At 41.2% G+C, this 20,860-nt stretch overlaps 1 protein-coding gene across 3 annotated transcripts in view; it reads right to left on the bottom strand.

Annotated features, from left to right (window-relative positions):
- The window catches only part of SLC27A6 (solute carrier family 27 member 6), a 54,047-nt gene extending 34,909 nt beyond the window's left edge, over positions 1–19,138 (bottom strand). For 2 of the 3 annotated variants that reach the window (XM_039545647.1, XM_039545649.1), the window contains exons 1-5: positions 18,983–19,138; positions 17,895–18,397; positions 12,275–12,481; positions 7,965–8,123; positions 5,112–5,236 (exon numbers count right to left, since the gene is read on the bottom strand). In XM_039545647.1, the coding sequence (XP_039401581.1) occupies positions 5,112–5,236; positions 7,965–8,123; positions 12,275–12,481; positions 17,895–18,375 (972 nt within the window). In that variant the 5' untranslated portion in view covers positions 18,376–18,397; positions 18,983–19,138. Of the gene's footprint in view, positions 1–5,111; positions 5,237–7,964; positions 8,124–12,274; positions 12,482–17,894; positions 18,398–18,942 lie in introns of all 3 variants that reach the window. The other variant, XM_039545648.1, reaches the window with a different exon arrangement.
- Positions 19,139–20,860: the final 1,722 nt, after the last annotated feature.

Below are 20,860 nucleotides of genomic sequence, written 5' to 3'. Positions count from 1 at the left end.
CAGGTTGCTAAAGCACTGCATGCAGACTAGGGCACAGGAAAGCTCTCACTGCAAGAGTTGCTGCAGATGTGTGAAAAGGTGGTAGCAAGTCAAAAGGTTGGAGCTGAGAAAAGACACCAAGAAAAAACAATTCTTCAAATATTTAGTGAAAAAACAGCATAACAACAGCTTCAGAGGATGGAGATCATCAAGGAGTCCTGCCTGTTCACATCTCAGTCACAGGGGTCCCTACTAGTACTCAAACCAAAATGCTTTCAGCAGCCTCAGAAGACAGGACAGACAGTGAGTCCTCAAGATTGGATTCTTGGGCTTCCAGTTTATACCTATGAGCAAGTGAAGAGGAAAAGCTCCTAGTTTACTACAGGTCTCATTGGTGCCTATAGGCCATCTCCTGTAACTGCAAATTTCAAAGAGTTTCACCCAGCTGTGGTTATTTTTAATTTAGTATTGCTTTTAAAGAATATTGTACTACCAGATGTGATAGATGTTAAATAGGGGTTAATTAGGAGGTCTTTCATGTACAGAAATGACAACCTTGTTCCTCTAACCCACATGATACCAGCACAGAATTTTTTCCTTCTGCAAGCCAGATTTCTATTGGTGCTAAGATTTTTTTTTTAAAATAGTACTTAGTGAAACTCAGATGACACGGTAAACAATTTCACTCACTTGGAAAATATTAATGAACGTATCTCTACATGGAGTAACAAGGTTTTTACTCATACTATTTTTTTGTATGAACATGTTTCTCCTCCGGTTCTAACATGGTAAACTATTACAGGTTTTCTTCTAACTACAGTCTAATAAACTTTAGAACTGATTCAGTTTATAAGGTTAATTCTTTGAAGATAAGTGTTAGGATTTTCTTTATCTGACCTGCAAATTAAGTACATTGGTAGGAAGAGTTTAGGATGTGCCAGGGCCAAGGAATTAGACATGTATGCCCTTATGCTGGTAGGAGCTATTTAATGGAAGTGTGAGTTCATATTGATACAGAGAGAGAAAATGCAATCCTAGAAGGTGTAGTCTCTCCTCAGTGTAGTTATTATTGTTCTGTCAAATTCCATACAAGGAAAGAAACTTTACAACTAAAATTAATTTAAAAAAACTAAGGCTCCGTGGAGCTTGTAATGATCATAGATGATTTAAAGAATAAGAAAAGACTTCACTGTGCCTGTTTTCGTCTATGAAAATAAATCTACCACTGTCTATTTATGACACAGGAGGTGTAAAGTAGAATGAAATAAAATCAAGCAGCACTCTTCAACAAAGTCAAGCAACTGAGGGACGGAAAGAGGGGAACTTAACTGGCTGAGAGGATAGTTGCTGAACTTGTAAACCAAGTAAGGAGGGGGGTGAGGGAGAAACAGAAGAGCATGCAGTAAAGAGGAACCAGCTTATACATGGTGACCTTCTTGGTAGGTTTGACTTCCAGTATAGTCTTGTGGCCAATTGTCCAGTGTACTGCATCCTGTGTAATCATTTGCATTTGTTTGAAGTGGATACAAGACACTACCATTTCCATCTGATACCGTCCTGGCAGCTGGGAAGCGCTGGCCAGAGGACTCCCAGACCATGCCGCCTTTTCCCCAGGAACATCCTCTGTGCTGGCATACAGGAGGGAGGAGAGGAGTAGGAGCTGAAACAGTGGTTCTCACATAAGAATGGCCATATTGGGTCAGACCAAAGGTCCATCTAGCCCAGTATCCTGTCTTCCAACAGCGGCCAATGTCAGGTGCCCCAAAGGGAATGAACAGAACAGATAATCATCAAGTGATCCAACAGAGGCTAGGGACACCATCCCTGTCAATCCTGGCTAATAGCCACGGATGGACCTATCCTCCATGAACTTATCTAATTCTGTTTTGAACCTTTTTATAGTCTTGGCCTTCACAACATCCTCTGGCAAGGAGTTCCACAGGCTGACTGTGCATTGTGTGAAAAAACTACTTCCTTTTGTTTTAAACCTACCGCCAATTAATTTCATTGGGTGACCCCTAGTTCTTGTGTCATGAGAAGGAGTAAACAACACTTATTTACTTTCTCCACACCAGTCATGATTTTATAGACCTGTATCATATCCCCACATAGTTGTCTCTTTTCCAAGCTGAAAAGTCCCAATCTTATTAATCTCTCCTCATATGGCAGCCGCCATACCCCTAATCATTTTTGTTGCCCTTTTCTGAACCTTTTCCAATTCCAATATAAGCTACACCAAAGATTCACATGTGCAAGGGGGAATCTTCAGGAGGTTAGCTCCACTAGCCTTAGGGCTGCTTTGCACCACTGAAGTGCAGTCAGAGCATGAACCAAAATCTGGCTCTCATAATATGTGCACATTGCATTTTAAAACCTGGGCTGCAAGTGTCAGAGATGGGTCTACAGGTGCTAAAAACATTAGTGTAAAGATTGTGGCTCAGGCTGGAGCTTGGGCTCTGAAGACCAGCCCCCTCCCTGGGCTTCAGAGCCCAAGACTGAATGTCTACACAGCTGCTTTTAGCACCACAGCACAAGCCTGAGTCTGTAGACCCAGGCTCTCAGACTTGCTACCATGGGTTTTCAAACACAGTGTAGACATTTCTTCAGATTTTGACTTTCCAAAGTGAAACAACAGCGTCAGTTTATAGGCCAACACTCCTGTACTATTCAGAGGTTACATCAGACCCCAAAGGTTTCTATTTTGAGTTACTATAGCCTTTGCTACTGATTGTAGCAAAGCTAAGTGAACATTAAGTGTCTGATCCAATGCCTATTGAAGTTAATGAGAGAGTCTTTCCAGTAACTTCAGTGGGCACTGGATTGGGTTCTAAAAGAAAATTGTTAATAGTGCTGAAAAATAATCTTGGCTCACATTCTTCTCCTGTTAACAGAAATCACTGTTGAAGTCAGTGCTGATTAGTTTCAGAGCACTGACAGATGATTGGATTAGAAAGGAGTTTTCATGTCAATTTGGAGGAGTGACTATTAATAAATATCTCACTATATTTTCTTAAAATCTAAGTTGCTAAACAAAATCCACAAAATGACAGGGAAATTTACTAATTGTATATATATTTTTGGAGTCCCAAGAACAATTTAAAATAATTCTTGCATGACAAGGAGGAGATTTTCAAGGGCACAAAAAGCTGTCAAGGCTGAATCCCCATTCTGTCAGTTTGAGTACAGAAGGTGGGGGCCCGCAAGGATTTTAAAAATTAATATTTGCTACTCCAGGCTTGCATTAAACTCCCAAGCTAACAGTTTTTCTCTGACCTTGGCTTGGTAAACGCTGCCACCATTCAAGTGCAAAAAAAAAAAAAAAAAAACCTTTGGACCCAGGAAGAAGCACTTGGGAATTCCTCCCTGTGGGGTACCCTCTAGCCCTTTCACCTCCCCCATTGCCAGACACCTTATATATTCATTTACACCTGTGGAAAGAGGATATAAAATACTGCTGTTAATCTTTGATAGCATTTTACAGGTACAAAGAAGAAAGAATCCATCCCCAACTTTATTATCCAGACGTCAAATAATATCTATATATTAGATATCTATATATATCTATTATATAGATGTGTATTTACAGAACTCCCTACTATGTCACATGCTAGATACAATTTTATAAAAACCTAAAACATAGGCTCCGTTCTTTAATGTAAAGGGTCAGATTCTGGGCTGCTTTACAACCAGTGCAATCCCACTAAATGCTTGAGACCACTTACACCAGAGCTGGCCCAACTCCCTGTGTAGCAAAATTTTTCAATTATTGCTCAAATTGCTTTTACACACTGAATTAAAGACTCAGGCCCATATTTTCAGGAGTACACATGCACTTTTGTGTATGTCTCAGTCAAAATCCCTGACTTGAATACACATTTTTATTTTAAATATTTGGGTCTTCCTTCTTTTGCTCTCTGTTTAAGCAAATCAGAAAGTTCTTTTTAGACATGCATAATGTAATGCCCTGGTTTTAATACAACCACTGAATGCAGCTTCCAGCTAAAATGCTATATCAGCTTTTAACCTACACATGTAATTCATGAGAGCTAATAGGAGTTATGTACACAATAGAGTGCAAACCTAATATCTCTAGTGGATGATAAATTGTTTCCTATATTATGTCAAGTAAACATTTTTGGACATAATATTTATATATTCCTTGTAGCCGAGACACAGCTGAGGACTTAACTATGCAAAGTTTTTCAGTTTCTACACAGCTGGAAGTTTTGGTTAGTGACCAACGTGCTAAAGATATGGGGCTGGATTGTGGATAGTCACTACTCTGCCTCACTTGGAGCTCAGATATGATGCCTTGCAGACCTGAGAGTGGTGTGTTCACTCTGCTAGACAATTCATGGTTCTTCCCCTTGGTGGAGGTTAGTGCAGATGATAACACCTCCCTGTAGGGACCTTGCAGTAACAGAGATCAAGAACTTCCATTTTGCCCAACTGCGGCATAAGGACAGGAGGTAGGAGAGGCTCCCTCTTCCCTCCATGTGTACCTCTAGAAGGGGTAGACACATTGGTCTGCACTGTTAAGGCTGAAAAGTCTGAAGGGGAAACTAATTTAATAGGAACTTAAAACAATTTTCTCTTGAGCCTTTGAACTGTATTGACCGCTATAAGCCCTTCAAAAACAGAGCAGAGGGATGGCCTATGTGCATGCATATTCCACGAGCCAAAATAAAGCTAATATGGCCAAAAGTAGGTCTACAAAACTTGTTAGTATCTATTTAAGTTGATCACAAGAACCAAGATTTTGAAAATGCATTAATGCTAATGTAGGTATTCTAGACTTACCCTTTGCTAAAGGGTTAGTATGAACATTTTCTTTTCCAAATAAAATAAAACTGATTCAGTTTTCTGTCTCATTGAACATTTTTCCCTTACATCTTTAAACACGGTAATAACTCCTTGGTGCCAGTTCAGTATTCCCAGCACTAAGCTATTGACAGCCAAGGATGCATCAGCAACCTTGCACAGAAAGAGGGGTGGAGAGGACATTTTTTTTCCTTTTAAAATTACTGTTCACATTTCCCTTTTAATGTAAATACAGCTAGAACAGTTAGCATGCAAGTAAAGTTTAGTGAATAACCAAATGCTAGGTTAACCATTATTTTAATTCCACTTACCACAGGTTGATTGCAAAGATAACGACAAAGTTCTCCAATATACTGGATAACAGTCACATTGTACTTTTTGCAGTCACTCCAGAACTGACTAGATGAGAATTTCTTTCTTAAGACACAAGTTGCACCTTATAAGAAAATAAAAACAGGAAACACTAGTTGTGTGAACTTGACGAGAATGCTGCTACAGGTACCATAGATTCATGTAAAGGCAAGAACTTTGATTCAAATACAAATGAGTCAATCTCATGTGTTTGTTTTACTGATGGATCTAAATTCATCAACCTTGTCCATTACAGTGGAATGTGTCAGTATTCGGGGGGGGGGGGGGGGGGTTGGTTTTTTTTTTAAAATAGTACCTAACACATGGCATTTAAGTGCAATACAAAATTAAGGAGCACAAAAGCACAAAACCAAAGATGTTTCTTTTTTCTCTGAGGCAGAGGAATATAATTTTGTGTACATAGACTGATTTATGGAAAAACTACGTTTTGCCTTTTAGCTACACACTGAAGTCCTAAATTGCTCCCACTCATAAGATGTTGTTATCACTCTCTCCCCAAACATATAAAGACAAAAGCACAAGTATTACCAGTGACCCAACTTCATCAGTTTTAATCCTGATTCAGCATTGATCCCCTCTGTGCACTTTAACTAACAAATGGGAAAACTGAGGAATAAGGTTGAGGAAGGCATTAGAATATCTACTATATAGTATCACACAAATGCTAAATATTATTCTAATTTCATGAAATTAGATGTAGGTTTTCTAAAATAGATGCACTACCTTTGCAGTATTTTGCACAAGGCAAGACAAATTTCAGAAATTTTGGGTAGAACATTTCAAACATGAAGATAAGTAGACAACAGGACAAGATATCCTGTCACCGAGATACATGTAGAATAATTATACACAGAAAGAACAAAGGATTCCCCATACTGAATTAGATCCATAGTCCACGGAATATAATCTCCTGTCTACTTCTAAGCTACACTTGACACTTCACCATACGGCAAATCTTTGCCCTGACCATCCACATTAATTTAATGATACCCTGTATGGGTTTAAATGTGGTGTATTAGGTGACAATTAGGGTTGTACAGTGGGAGGTTTGTTTCCCTCACCCTGCATTTAAAAGCAGTTTCTGTCAGGGTATTTGGGTGGCCATTCCATGATGTGACCTACTTTTCTGGTGGAGTTTCCTTGTGTGGTGAAGGTGATTTTAAGTGTGTTAAGGTTTGTACCTGGACTCTGTCCTCAGAGCACATTCTAGGATATCTGAGTCCTAGTAGATAACAGATTTCTTAGTGTGTTTGGGGATGGTTACTAGATGTCTGAAGACAAGTGTGGTGATCCAGGGGTTTCCTGTGTCTAGGTCAAACAGAGTCACAATAAAATGTATATTCTATAGTCAATGCTAAGAGACAATGCGATTTAAGTGCATAAAGTACAACAATTTTCAACGCTGTACATTTTCAAATATTTTAAATCTGGAAAAAAAATCTTTTAATCTATACCAGTCACAGAGCTCCAGCAGTACTCATGCTGGTGTGTTTACACAGCCTGCAGACAGTTAAACACGTGCCTAACTTTACACATGAAAATAGTACCATTCTATGAAGTTATGCGTCTGCTTAACTCTAAGCCTATAGCAAGTTTAAGACTCTAAAAAGAGAAGCCTGTTTTGGGGGTTGTTACCCTGTAAATGTGCAGCCTCCTCAGGAAGCCCTGCAAGTGGCCCATTGATTCCTCAAACTCAATACAGCCTTTTCAATATATAAATAGCCGGGGGAGGGAAGGGGGTAATTTATGACCAAAAGTCCCACTACCATAAACCAGAATCCCTCAGTACAGTCCAAACAGTAGATTAGATCCAACAGTCCAACACTAAGTGTAGCTCCGACATCCTTCATCATGCTTCAACCCAGCTCCCAGGTACAGCTCTGGCATCTCTCACCACACCTCACCTCAGCCTGGATGTTTATCTACCCTATTTTCTTCCCAGATAGGGTTCCAGCTCTTACCTAGAGATATCAGCAGGGTTGCCTCTCCCTCATTCCCCAGCCTTCAGCCCTCTCTGGCCCTCTGGCTTCAGCTGTCCAGCTCAGCATCTCCTTCTATTCCTCACAGCCTTCAGCCCTCTCTGGTTATGGCTCTCTAGCCTGGAGAAGTATGTAGGTGACTCCAACTGCCTTCCTGCCTTAAAACTTTCACCAGCTTGATCTTCTGGGTTCACTGCTTAAACCGGGAACTCACACTGTTTCATCCTTCAGGGGCATCTCCTCCCTGAAGCTCTCAGCCCAGCTCTGTTCTTCCTCTCTGAGCGCTTTACTCTCAGGACTCTAGACACTCTCCTCTTTTAAATTCTGGGCTCTGAACTCTCCTTCTAAGCTTCCTCTCAGCGTTCTGAGTTCTGAATTCCCTTCTCAAACCTCTGAACTCTAATTTATAACTCCCAGGGGCAGCCCCACCCTCCTCATTACACTAAACGCAGGTAAACCTGGACTTTAACAAGGGCACTGACCCCAATTTCATTTAAGGGCCTGCTACCCTAATGTCAAAAAAAAAAAAGTGGATGAACAGAATTTTACCCAAATTTCTAAAAGAAAAGTGGATAATAAGGACCTTTCTGCAGTTTCTAAAAACACTAATCACCTAAAATCACAAAACTGGTTAAAATTATTTCCACATTCATTTCTTTTTTGGCTTAGAAAGGCAGATTATATATATATATATATATATATAGACAAGTTTAATTAACCCCACTGATAACAATGATTCTGCACTGTGTTTTAATGCAGTTCTAAATTAATCTCCTCTTCAATCAACAATGCTATAAAATAAAGTGAGCATACCCAATTCAATACATCCACCAATGCCAAGGAGAGAAGCTGCACTGTGGTAAAGAGGGAGAGTTATATAAACAGTGTCATATGCAGTAGCACCAAATGCCCATAATCCAGCAGCTCCTTTTAGAATCTGCAGATGACTGATAACTGCAGCTTTTGGTAGCCCTAAAATAAAATAAAAAAAACATACATTACAGAGAGGTCAAATATCACTTTTGTTGAGTACATGAGTATCCAGTCTGTTAAGAACTTCAATAACACTAATACCTTTCTATATTCTAGAGTCAATTTTTCAGCTAGCCACTTACCTAAACAGACATCTAAGAACTTGTTTGCAAGTTTAATGTGGCACTATAGCTATTGGTCCTATAGAAGTAAGAGATATGCAAGCAGGTCATAGGTGCATAAACTCACTGCATACTGGATCATCTGATTCAACAACAGATGGTCCAGGATGTGAAGAAATATGAAGGAGCTCCAGGCCTGATGTATAGTCAAAATAGACAAGGTAGGTGGTGAGGTAATATCTTTTATTGGACCAACTTCTGTTGGTGAGAGAGACAAGTTTTTGAGTTTATGCAGAGCTCTGCTTCAGGTCTTGGAAAGGTAGACCAGAACTCTGGTCTATCTACAGACCTATATCGGTATAACTACGTTGCTCAGCGGTGTGAAAAATCTGAGGATTCTGTCCTCAGAGCACATTCTAGGATATCAGTGCCTGGTAGATAACAGATTTCTTGGTGTGTTTGGGGGTGGTTACTAGACTTGTGAAGATAAGAGTGGTGATCCATGGGTTTCCTACGTATAGTTGTCTATAGGGTTTCACTGCTGAAGCTGATCACGGTGTCCAGGAATTTGATGCTGGTGTGGTAGTACTCTAGAGAGAGTTTCATGGATGGATGGTTGGTTGAAGTTGTGGTGGAAATTTATGAAATCACAGCTGTCATGTCTCTGCTCCATTTCATTTCGTTTTTTCACACAGCAACCCATGTGTGGATGTGTACGATTTCTTTAAAACTGTACCAGGGATCTTGGTAGGAGGGAGATTGGGGAAGGTTCTAGGCACAAGCACTACAATGAAGCAGAAGCTTTAAAAACAATATTTTCCTTATTTCTAATCCTTGTTCAGTGTTAGAAGAAATCAGCTCTTTCTGTGATTCTTTACTACATCACATGACACTGATTTCATGGCATCTCTCTCCAGTAAGATTCAAGGGCTTCCCTGCCTCTGCTTCCCACCTCCAATCCCAAATGCTGGCTCCTTAGAAGATGATGTGGGATGCAGTAAGATATTTGTCTTCTGAAAAAGAGTTCTAGAAGAACTTGTTTCTCTTTCTTGTGCTCCTGGATGAATGCAGTTCTCACATTGGAGCACCATCAGCAGTCACTGTTTAAACTCAGAAAGATAAGCAAGGACTGCAAAATTGATAATCTTAAATATACAAAATTAAAAGCTGTCATAAGTAGTTAGTTAAGGGTTAAGGTCTACCTGTAAAGGGTTAACACAGACCTGGTGGAACACCTGACCAAAGGACCAATCAGGGAAGAGAATTTGAAAATCCCAGAGAGCGGGAACTTGGGTCTCTGTGTTTTTTGTTCTGAGTTCTTAGCCGTCTGGACCTACACCAGACCAGACGCTTAACCAAGTCTGCTCATCTTGCTGAACTAATTTCTTCTATTCAAGCTAGTGAGTATTAGAAGAACTGGGTAATTGCATATAAGAATCCTGTGTCTGCAATTCTGTGTGTTTGCATTGATTATTCGTAATTTTGCCTGTATTGTTTGTACTGAGGAAAAGGGAGAAATTTCTCCAGGGATTAATAAGATTAGACCCTATGAATGTCTATCTTGGATTCATAGAGATTGTGTATTTTTTCTCTTCTTTCTTTTATTCTTTTAATAAACTCTTTAAGTTCAGGACTTGGTTAAGTTCCTTACCTGTGGATTCAGGGGAAGGAAGCTAGGCGCCACTCTGTGGAGACAAGAGTTGTCTCCAAGCAGAGAGAGAGCAGGAGAGGGAGGGGGGAAGTGGGCTGCTTCCCTGTGTGTAGAGATTCAAGGGATTTGAATCTGGGTTCCCCAGGGGAAGCTTGGGGGACAGGCCGTGCGTCAGACACGTTAACCTGACTGGTGGCAGCGAGAAGGAATCCTACCCTAAGGGTTAGGGTGGGGGGAGAATACCTGCGGGTCCCCATCTTTGAACCCACAAGCTCAAAGTGGGGGTGAGATCCCATGACAAAAGCCAATTAGGAGTTTATATTAAGAAAGCTAAACAAGTTTATAAAGCTGTATTTGGAGTGAGAGCCACTCATAAGTGCATATCATTTCCAAGGATGACAAATAAATTATACACTGCAGGACAAAAGACTTTCCATACTGATCAGATCAATGGTTTATTGAGTATTTCCTCCTGTCTGGCTCTGACTGTGGCCTCTACTTGACATTCCAGAGGAAGACAAACCTGTGCACTCAGGTCCCACCATATCGTACCTACCAATAGCTAGTTGTGCATTTCTTTATGTAAGGGAAAGATTCCTTCCTTTAGGAATCAGCCTTCACTCTTATTTTAGCATGCATAATCACAAAATTATTTTATTGATCAAAATAATCTAGCAGTTTGAAAAATCCATCCACGGTTTTTGCTTTTGATTTCCCCTGGCTCTATATTCCATAAGATGACTAAAAGCTGCACAACATTTTATTTCCTTTTAACTTGGCCAGTAAATCTAGACTATTAATTATATCAGCAATCATGTGTTCTTGTATTATCGGAAAGCATGAAAAGAACAGATGGATTTGTTTGCCCTAGATCAGGGATTGGTAACCTTTCAGAAGTGGTGTGCCGAATCTTCATTTATTCACTCTAATTTAAGGTTTTGCGTGCCAGTAATACATTTTAATATTTTTAGAAGGTCTCTTTCTATAAGTCTATAATATATAACTAAACTATTGTTGTATGTAAAGTAAATAAGGCTTTTAAATGTTTAAGAAGCTTCATTTAAAATTAAATTAAAATGCAGAGCCCCTCGGACCAATGGTCAGGACCCAGGCAGTGTGAGTGCCTCTGAAGGTCAGCTTGCATGATGCCTTCGGCACCCATGCCATAGGTTGCCTACCCCTGCCCTAGATGAATCAGACTGCATGAGACATGATTTTAAACATAATGATTCAATTCCCTCTAAACTTTTTTCCATGCTAAATAACTGCTCTTTTTGCAATCACACTATACTTAAAAGAGATAAAGTTTCAGTATGCATGGTCTACATACAATCACTTAAATTTTCTTACCTCTGTAAGTAGCTAAACTATATTAGATTAATTCTGTGCATTGCATCTTTCCACTTCAGCTAAATATGGAGGCCTTAAATGACATTGTAGAAACTATGTTATAGACTACCTAATGAAGTCTAGAACATGATTTAGGCTAAGAGTATTCAGAACAAAATTTCTATTCACAGTAGCAAGTTCTGCTATATTTTTTCATCACTGTTTCAAACATAATTGATCTCTGAATAATGTTTGCAATGGTTCTGGTTTTTTAATACTTTAAAAATAAATAGAATTTTGTTCTAAAATAAACTAATGTATGGTTCCATGGAGGCAAATAAAATCAATAAAATAATTATGCTTGGCAGGGGAAACAAGTTGTAACATGCAAGTTATTTTTTAAAACATCTCATGACTGAAACCACAAGTTAGTTTTCAGTTGAATAAGAAACACCAATCTGTTTATCCTAACAACATGCTGCTTTTTATATCAGTGATCAGAATTTTTTTAAAAGTCTTAACTTCTTAGCCACTGGAGCAATGGTAATGAACCCAGCCATCTGTTTCTAAACTAAAAGGCTAGTAACTTAATCCTATTTTCTGTCTCTTTGGTGACCTGCATTCAAAGCAACTTAATGAAGACCCACTTCATAAGTGCATAGTAACTTGTTTTGAAAGGATGTTGTAAAGTTCTAGATGTACACATTAGTTCTATGGCTGTGTTATAGAATCACAAAATATTAGTATTATGTTTGCAGTGTTGATTAGCAGGCACCAATAATAGTAGACATTTAATAAAAGGGCATAATGCCCTACCCCAGAATTTAAGAAATTCAGCTGGGCAGGGAAAAAGTTGCTACCTTTGTGGGATGTGGAGTCAGAGGGATCCTCTATGCCAACAGCCTTGAAAATGACCAGTGCCTTTCTTGAGCTCCTTATACCCTCTCCTATAGACTGAGGGGAGACTTTTAGAGTGTCTGATACAGACAAATTAACTGATGGTTTCATATACAGTTTCAGGAAATGATGGAAACACAAGAGAGGTGTACCTGTTGTTCCTGAGGTAAAAATGTAGAGTACGGAGGACTTGAGGTTGTTTGCAGAGCAGAGATTAACTGGTACACGGTCTTCAGATGCAGCTTCCAGTTTGTCTAGAAGGGTATTAACACGTGGCAGAGTGCAGTCTCTTGTCATTACCCAAACACCAATATCTTTTTGGAGGTTGGGAAGAATTTCCTCTAATGTCCCAAGCATATCTTTAAAATAACAACATTGTGTTACCTATTTTAAAATGTATTTACAGAAAGCTAAACTTAAAGCAAGTTTTTCAATGTTTTAGAGTTGTGTTAGCAAAATACAAGGAGACAGATTCACCTCTGTGAAAGTAAAGGAATATAATCAGGTGCTGATGCCCTGGGGGTGGGTGGATTTCATGTAGAAAAGGACAAGCAATGGTGCATACAGTTGCTTTAAAGTTCAGCCAGCACTCCATAAAAAACTCACTAGAAATGACTACCATCTCTTGGCCATATCCAATCTTGGGTAGTTTACAGTCACGTTTCAGATGAAAAGTGCAGTTAAGGTTTCTCTCCAGATTTAATCTGGCAAGATCATCTGCTTTCATGCACTGCAGTTTAGTTATGGATACTTGGGCTGGTCTACACTGCAAAGCTAGGCCGGCTTAACTATATTGCTCAAGACTTAAAAATGTCACACCCTGTGCAATGTACTTAGGTAGACCTAAGCTCTGGTGTAGACATAGCGAGGTCTATGGAAGAATCTTCCATACTGCTACTGCCTCTTGGAAAGGTGGATTTACTACAGCAACAGAAGAACCCCTTCCATCGCTGAAGTAAGTGTCTACACTAGTGACACAACTGCAGTGTTTCTAGTGGTCTGCTTAACCCAAAATTATCCCTTTGCAAATGGCATGGCAGAAAACAGCAACAGATGTCACCATTCTCCAAACATACACAGACTACAAGTGAAAAATGAGCAGCTATCATGATTTATTGTCTCTTGTGTTTCACATCTAGAAATGTTTGCAATTTTATGTAATTGGTGCCAAAAAAGCATTGGCTTATTTACAGAAAACTATTTTTCCTGTGTTTATGACTATTGAGCATAAAGAACACTAAGAAATTAGTCACTGATTTTATGGTCGCTCATAATTTCAGGAATAATTCTGATCTTTTATTTTTCAGTGCAGTAGTCTTAGAAATAAATGTACACTGAGTTCTTAATGTATTTGAGAAATATCAATTAAATTTAAACTGCAGACAAGTCAAGAAAGAAGGGGGCTGTGATCATAAGATTATCCTATTGTCTAATCAGGCAATCCTTTCTAAGGGGAAAAATATCACAGTTACAGTCCAATCTAAACTATCATTTAGGATTCAAGAATGACAGAAAGGCAGCTGTTCCCACTTCCTAGACTAAAACACATCTTCCTTATGTTATTCCAATTAATTAAGATCATGCCTCAGACTGAAAATATCCTTGATTCACTGCTTCCACTTTTAAAATTACTCAATTAATCTAAGGTTTCTGTTTCCGTGTACAGGTTTGTTTGTTTGTTCACCTACTATTGAATGTTAATACTGTGAGTTGGTTCTACTTTTCAGTTGCACTCTGATATTAAAAACGTGAAACAGTATCTGAACAGTTTGTAATCATTTGTTATCTTGAAAGAGATTCCAGATTAGGAGACCACAGCAAAAAACCATAAGCAATTTCCTGAAGGAAAAAAAGGCAATCGGAAATAGCTAAATATTTTCTTAATATTAAAAGAGCCAGAAGCCTTAGATTAATTCTGGATAATGTATGAACAACGTGAGCTGAAGATAAACTCTCCATTGTACTAACATATTTCCAAAGAGCAGTTATACAAATGTAAAAAGGTCCAAGACCATGTCCAATGTTGATGTATTGTTTAACGCACACTGAATTTCTCCACCAGATGTTTTTAAAGAGCCTGCTGCTCATTTTACACTTGTATTACCAATGTTTCCGGAATAAACAGCTCTCTTGGAAGAAACGCAATACAGCATTTCTGGTGGTGCCTGGTACATTTATATAGGCAGATAGTAAAGCAAGCCATAGGTTGTGAACTTAAGATCTCTCTATTTTGTTTATATTTCTCTTTGTGACGTACTATTAAACTTTAGGATTTGTTTTCCAGTGAGTTATTCTTAGCTCTAATCTTTAACTATAATAAATAGCAGTCCAATATGTTATTTACATAATACATTCTGAATAGACAAACATTAACTACTTAGCTTTCCTGGGAAAATTCACGCTCTTTTCTCTATTTTTCCCTCTCCTGCTTCCCTATGAACAATTGAGCAGGTTTTTCACATGATGTGAACAACCTGAATACATAAATAATTGTTAATTGTGACCTTAGAATAATAGACAAAATACCTTTTGGCTCTAAACTACCATCCTGCATGGCTAGTCATACAAAAGGTTCTCTCTATTTTTCCGAACAAAGAAATAATGCAAGTATTTATTGGCAGGCAGATATGAACCCACAGTAATAACTGATAGAAATCAGATTATGAGAACAACCACATTATGAGAACAACTTGTACTGAGCAAAATCTTACTTGGTTCATTCAAAAAATTTTATGAAATACTGCTGACAAAATATTTGAAGGGCACTCTGATGCATATGCTAAATAAGCTGTGACAATCCAGCTAGCCACCAATGATCCTTTTAATAAAAGGCCAGTCCCAAACTCCCCATTTTTAGATTCATTCCCTCCCTATACTTAGTTCCCTGTCAAAAAGGCTCGCTCTGTTCCTGCTAAATTGTGTTCAGCAAAAGCCAGAGGTGCTGGAACTAGGAGTGCTGGAGGTACGACAGCACCCCCTGGTTTGAAGTGATTTCCATTATATACAGAGTTTACAGTTTGGTTCAATGGCTTTCAGCACCCCCACTATAAAAATTGTTCTAGAACCTATGGCAAAAGCTTGCAGGTGTCTTCAGATGTAGCTAAGAATCTATGTTGCCTGCCATTGCTCCCTTGAAATGCCACTGAAGACCATGCAAAAGATTCTAGAATGTGTTTAGGAACTACAAATACTTAGTGTATATTACTGATCAAATGCTGGAATGTATCTGAAGGAGGCACTGACTCAGATAGGGGACCCAGTGAGTTTCCAGGAAAGGGAGAAGCAAGCAAGCAAAATGGGGAGCCAAATCCCATCTTGGAACAGTCCATAAGCATCCACCCTGCATGTCTTTAACTCTGTGTTGCTTGGATGTCTCATAATACTTATTTTTATAATTTAGTTTAAATAATCAAGTTAAATGTCAATTATTATCAAATATCTATTTTATCAAGAAAACAATTTCCCTTTTAAAACCTGATTAAGGTATGTCACAGTAGCTGTTCTGAATTCACAAGCACCTGAAAATATCTCATTCACTCCCCTTCTCCAGGGCATTCACAGAATATGATCTAAATTCATTCCTAGTTTATCTTGACTTCTGCCAGTGTAAACCAGGGTTCAGGAGCCATACATAGCAACAGAACTTCCACAAGGGGTACACAGCAGTGGCAGAAAGCAACTGCAATTTCCTCTCTGCCAGGAGGCTCCTAGGCAGTCAGTGAAGCTAGGGGGAAAAAGTGGAAAACGCTGGCCAAAGAGGGGCCATAATCAAAACAGCTAGGGGATATAATTCTGCACATCCTCCTAAGCAGCCTGTGTTGTCAGAGGCCGCTGACAAAGCAACTCTCTCTCAGTGGAAAGGCCCAAGCAATGCCAGAGCTGGAAATACTGCATGTGCTGTCAAGAGTTAAACCCTTGGAAGGGCTCAGCTGCCATTACAGGTGCCAGAAAGTTCAATGTGCACTTTCCTGTGCTAGCTGGGGTGACTCTGCTACTACCCCTATGCTGTTAACACTTACTGCTTCTATACAACTTCCAGCAGTAAGGCATACAATTTGCAGTTACAATTCATCAAAAATTCTCATTTAGCCTAGGTAGGACTGCATGATTCGTCTCTTTTAAGGATTAGATTTCACTGCCCTTACTCATCTTAAGTAGTATGTTACCCATATTGAAACTATAGGGACTAACTGAGTAGTAAGGGTGGCAGGATCTGGTTGTAAGTGAGCAGAAGTTTCACAGACATGAATCTCCTCCTTCCACTCTAACACTAAAGAGCCTCAATCCATCAGGATTAACTGTTTTAAACTATTACATTAAGATATTATATACATTTTGAATAAGATAGGTAGTGAAAGAGAAAAATGTTAACTCAATAGGTCACTATTAGAGATGGTTGGGAATTTTTCAACCAAACCCTTTTTTGCCAGAAACTGCTAACTGATTGAAACTGACCCATTTCCTCCCACCTCCCAGGTGAGAGTATTTCACCAGGCTATGCAGTCAGTCTCTCTCTCCCCATCTGGCTCGCTTAGTTATTTATACAAAGTGGAACAGCCCCAACAGGAGATATTGAAAAAGCCCTCACCTTAGAATAGTCAATAAGTGGTTACGGCCCTCACTTGGGATGTGGAAGATCAAGCCCCTACTTGACCTCATTTGCAGGGTCTCCCTCATCACAGGTGAGCATCTTAATCACTAAGCTTTTGGCTATTCTGGGGTCTCACTCTTAAAACTTTGAAAAGATTTAGTTTCATCACGATGAGGAACAGGAAATTTTTTGAATGGGATAGGAAAACCATCTCCCACCCGCTGTAGTCATTATGTGTTTTGTGATCCTGCTGAATTTGCATTGCAGTGCTGGTTCTAATTTCAGTAGCTCTTCTCCACTCATATTTTTCAGACACTTGTACTAACAGTAATACAAACTGTAGTACAAAACATCCAATGAAACTAAAAATCATCAGGGGGAAGTTTTAAGATTACTTTTAAAAATAGAAAATCACCACCGTAGACAGTATGCAGAAGGAAATTCCACCAATCAGGTGAAAAGGGTGCAAAATCCCTCTCTCCACCTGGTATTCTACGTACGGCAATACGTAGAAAACCAGAAACACGACACAGAGTGCAGGCAGATGTAATAATTTTAGAGATGGGACAAAGCTGCATATTTAGAGTGTAAATTTTGAAACACACGCTCCAACCCCAAAGATCAGGAGTGTTCCAGTCTGAAATTTTGCTTAGTTTTTTTATAAAGATAAAGAGCCATTTGCAAAATTAGCACCTGGATTTGGATGCTGAAGCTCTTTAGCAATCAAGCTCTGATTTTGGATATGTAGTTTTGGTTTGGGGCCCTCTCTCATAAACACTAATTACATTGCTGTTTTTACTAATTACATTGTACAATACATGCAGGTCAAAAAAAGGAGTTCTATCTCTGAACACTCAACAAAATAATTTGGAAACTAACACAAAGTGAGCTACCCCTGATTATTATATCCCTCTCCTAAATGCTAGGAGTCTGTTGCGGGGGTCTCATCTCTTCTATGCCACACAAATAACACAAAACTTTTTAGACTGTAAGCTGCTTGGGTTAGGAACAATATCTTCATAAGCCTACCACACAAGAGGGACCGGCTCATGATTTGGGGGCCTCTTGGTGCTACTTTAATATATCATCTGTCTAAACCAGGTCTCCAAAGAAAGGAGGTGGGGAGAAATGCAGCGTATGAAGTTAAAAGCATAAGCATACAAAACAAGTATATATTGTACCTTCTCCCACAATGAGTATCTTGGACTCACAGCTGCTGATACAATGCAGAAGAGACCTGGATCGGATGTTGAAGTTGAGGAAAGCCACCACACAGCCCAGCTTGGCCACTCCAAACCACACATGGATGAAGTCGGGTTCATTACTCATCAGCAGGGCCACCGTATCCCCCTTTTTCAGAGCTCCCTGTTGCAGGAAGACCTGAGCTACCCTGTTACTCCTCCTATCCACATCCTGGTAGGTGTGAACATCCCCTTCATACAGGATGAATGGCTTGTTGGGCTGCCTTTCAGCTTGTTTCACAAACCTGTCCAGCACCGTGAAAATCTTCCCTCGCAGTCTGTAGATCTCCAAGGTCAGCCCATACTTTATCACTTTAAGCAGGTATTTCAGGTCGTGCCAGAAGTAGGGGAAGAGGAGTTTCTGGATAAGATGCAGGAAGACAATCCCAGCTGCGGCGCCGGTTACCCAAAAGGGTAACATGGGAACAACAAGAGCAAACAAGCTGCGGACAACAAGCAATAGCAATTGTTGCAAGCGCCTCACCCAGCAGTACTGGGGTGCTTTAACGGGGTCCCTGAGTCTGGAGAGACGGGCCAGAGCCCGAAAGGAAAACCCGGGAACTCTGGCAGCTGTCCCCAAAAGAGCAAGCTGGGGGAACCCGGGGCGGGAAGAGACGCGCTCGAGCACCTCAAAGAAGCTCAGAAAAGGCAACAGGTGGAAGATGGGCAGCCCCACAGCAGGCCCCACTGACCAGCGCGAGCCAAGAGCTCCCGCTGCCCCCGGGGTCCCACTGAGCGGAGTGAGCCAAGACCCCCGGTCAGTCTCCAGGCAGAGCGAGGCAAGTTCGCCGCGCTGCACTCCGGAGCCCGGGCGAGGAGAGGTGGCAAGAGCCCCCGTCCTCCCAGCAAAGGGAGGGGAGCGCGCCACGCCGCGCCTACGGCACCCAGCGAGCACAATGACACCCAGGGAGCGGAGCGGGACTAGGGAGGGTCCCCTGCGTTCCCCAGGCAGAGCAAGGTAAGTGCGGCCCCCCGCCCCAAGACCCACCGAGTGGAACAAGCTTCTTCCCTGCACCCCCGGGACTCACTGACTAGCGCGACCTCCTGTCAGACAGGCACTTGCTGGGTGGGGACTCTCGGTGCTGTGGTTCCTGCTGCGCTCCCAGCTCCTTGCATAAGGCGCAGCTAAAGCCTCTGCTGCTTCACTCCACCCCTCCGCTCAGCGGGGAGCAGCGCTGGGGGCCGGCTCTTGTATATAACAAAGGAAAGGGAGCCGCCCTCTTCTGCCCCCGGCTCAGGAGCGAGCTGGCTAGCCGGGCACGCTACTTGGCCCTGGCCAAAGCCATTGCTGGAGCTAGTGAGTAGAACTGGGAGTCTGGACCCGGGGTGAGCAGCGGGGATAGGCTGCCTACAGCTCTCACTCAAGTGAGACAAAGGTGACTAGTGTTACCATATGTCCCACTTTACCAGGAACCTTTTGGCTTTAGCTCTTTCCTGGGACATGTGGTCACAGTGCTGGCCCTCTATCTGCTTCAGCCCAGTGTTCCCTTCCTCTCCCAGGCCTACAACCGTAGAACCCAGCTACACATATCTTAAACCCCGAACCAGTGATTCCCCCCCCCCCCATACACTATAAATCACCATCCGTACTGGGTTGTTGGGAAAGGTATCTCACAACATAATATTCCCCCCTGCCACACCGAAAAAAACAACAGATCTTGGAGCCAACGGAAATGGAATATGTGACAATCAAGTTTCTGGTCATCCTGGTTGTGGAGAGAAGCTTGAAAATGTGACCCAAGTGCACCCTGAAGTTTAGAAAATAAGAAGGTAAATAAAAAGAACCCCAAAAGTGTATTAATTAATAATCAGAAGGATATCCGTCTTAGTCTGGATCTGTAAAAGCAGCAAAGAGTCCTGCGGCACCTTATAGACTAACAGACGTATTGGAGCATGAGCTTTCGTGGGTGAACACCCACTTCGTCGGAAGCATGTAGTGGAAATTTCCAGAGGCAGGTATAAATATGCAAGCAAGAATCAGGCTAGAGATAATGAGGTTAGTTCGAGATTAGTGCTGCTTTTACAGATCCAGACTAACATGGCTACCCCTCTCATACTCCCACAGTCAGGGTACCTACAACAGCCAGACCCTCAAGGATAGGGCCTGTATCAATGGGCAAGCGGCTGGACAACATGAGAAGGCCAAAAACAGAAAACTCAGGATGAAATGTTCAAATCTAATGACAGTGTCCCAAAGAAAAAACAAAATGGCAAAGAGATGGGAAGCAGTATTTGTAGGTGGAGAAGGAAGAAGTCAGAGAGCTCTCCCAGGAGATTGTAGCAGCGGCCAAGGACAGCATGGCAATTTCTAAAGAAAGCATTTCCATGACCGAAGAGAGTATTGGAAAAATAGACAGGGAGATGCAGAGGCAATCCATGGACACAATACTAAGCCAAAATGTAATGCTGTAAACCAGGACCCTGCCATATTCTTCAGGCCCTGGATAATACAGAATACTGGGAATATCAGCAAGTCCATCAACCGATCCTCCTAGCTCTTCTGTGTCTTATCTCTCAGTGTACCTCTGCTCCTCTTGCAGCTCCATGGATACTTAATCCCTCTCTCTCAGTCCTGAGGGGGCAGCTGCAGCCAGGTCCTTTTCTCTTCTTAACCAGGGCAGCTCTGTGGGTTCTTCACCCTCTCTCCTTCCAAGGTCTGGTGTTGCAAGGTGCTAGGGTTTTTTTGCATCCTCCATCCTCTTGTGAAAATGGTGTTGGCTGCTCCTTCTTCCCCATCCCTTCCCCACCTATCAACACCTCTTGCCAGGGGCGGCTCTAGGAATTCCATCGCGCCAAGCAGAGCGGCATGCCGTGGGGCGCGCTCTGGCGGTCGCTGGTCCTGCGGCTCCGGGGGACCTCTTGCAGACGTGCCTGCGGAGGGTCTGCTGGTCCCGCGGCTTCGGTGG

This window comes from Mauremys reevesii, linkage group 6, assembly GCF_016161935.1.
Source record: "Mauremys reevesii isolate NIE-2019 linkage group 6, ASM1616193v1, whole genome shotgun sequence".
NCBI classification, from domain to species: Eukaryota; Metazoa; Chordata; order Testudines; family Geoemydidae; genus Mauremys; species Mauremys reevesii.
Note: the sequence above shows the minus strand (reverse complement) of the source record. Positions and strands in the feature narration are given on the sequence as shown.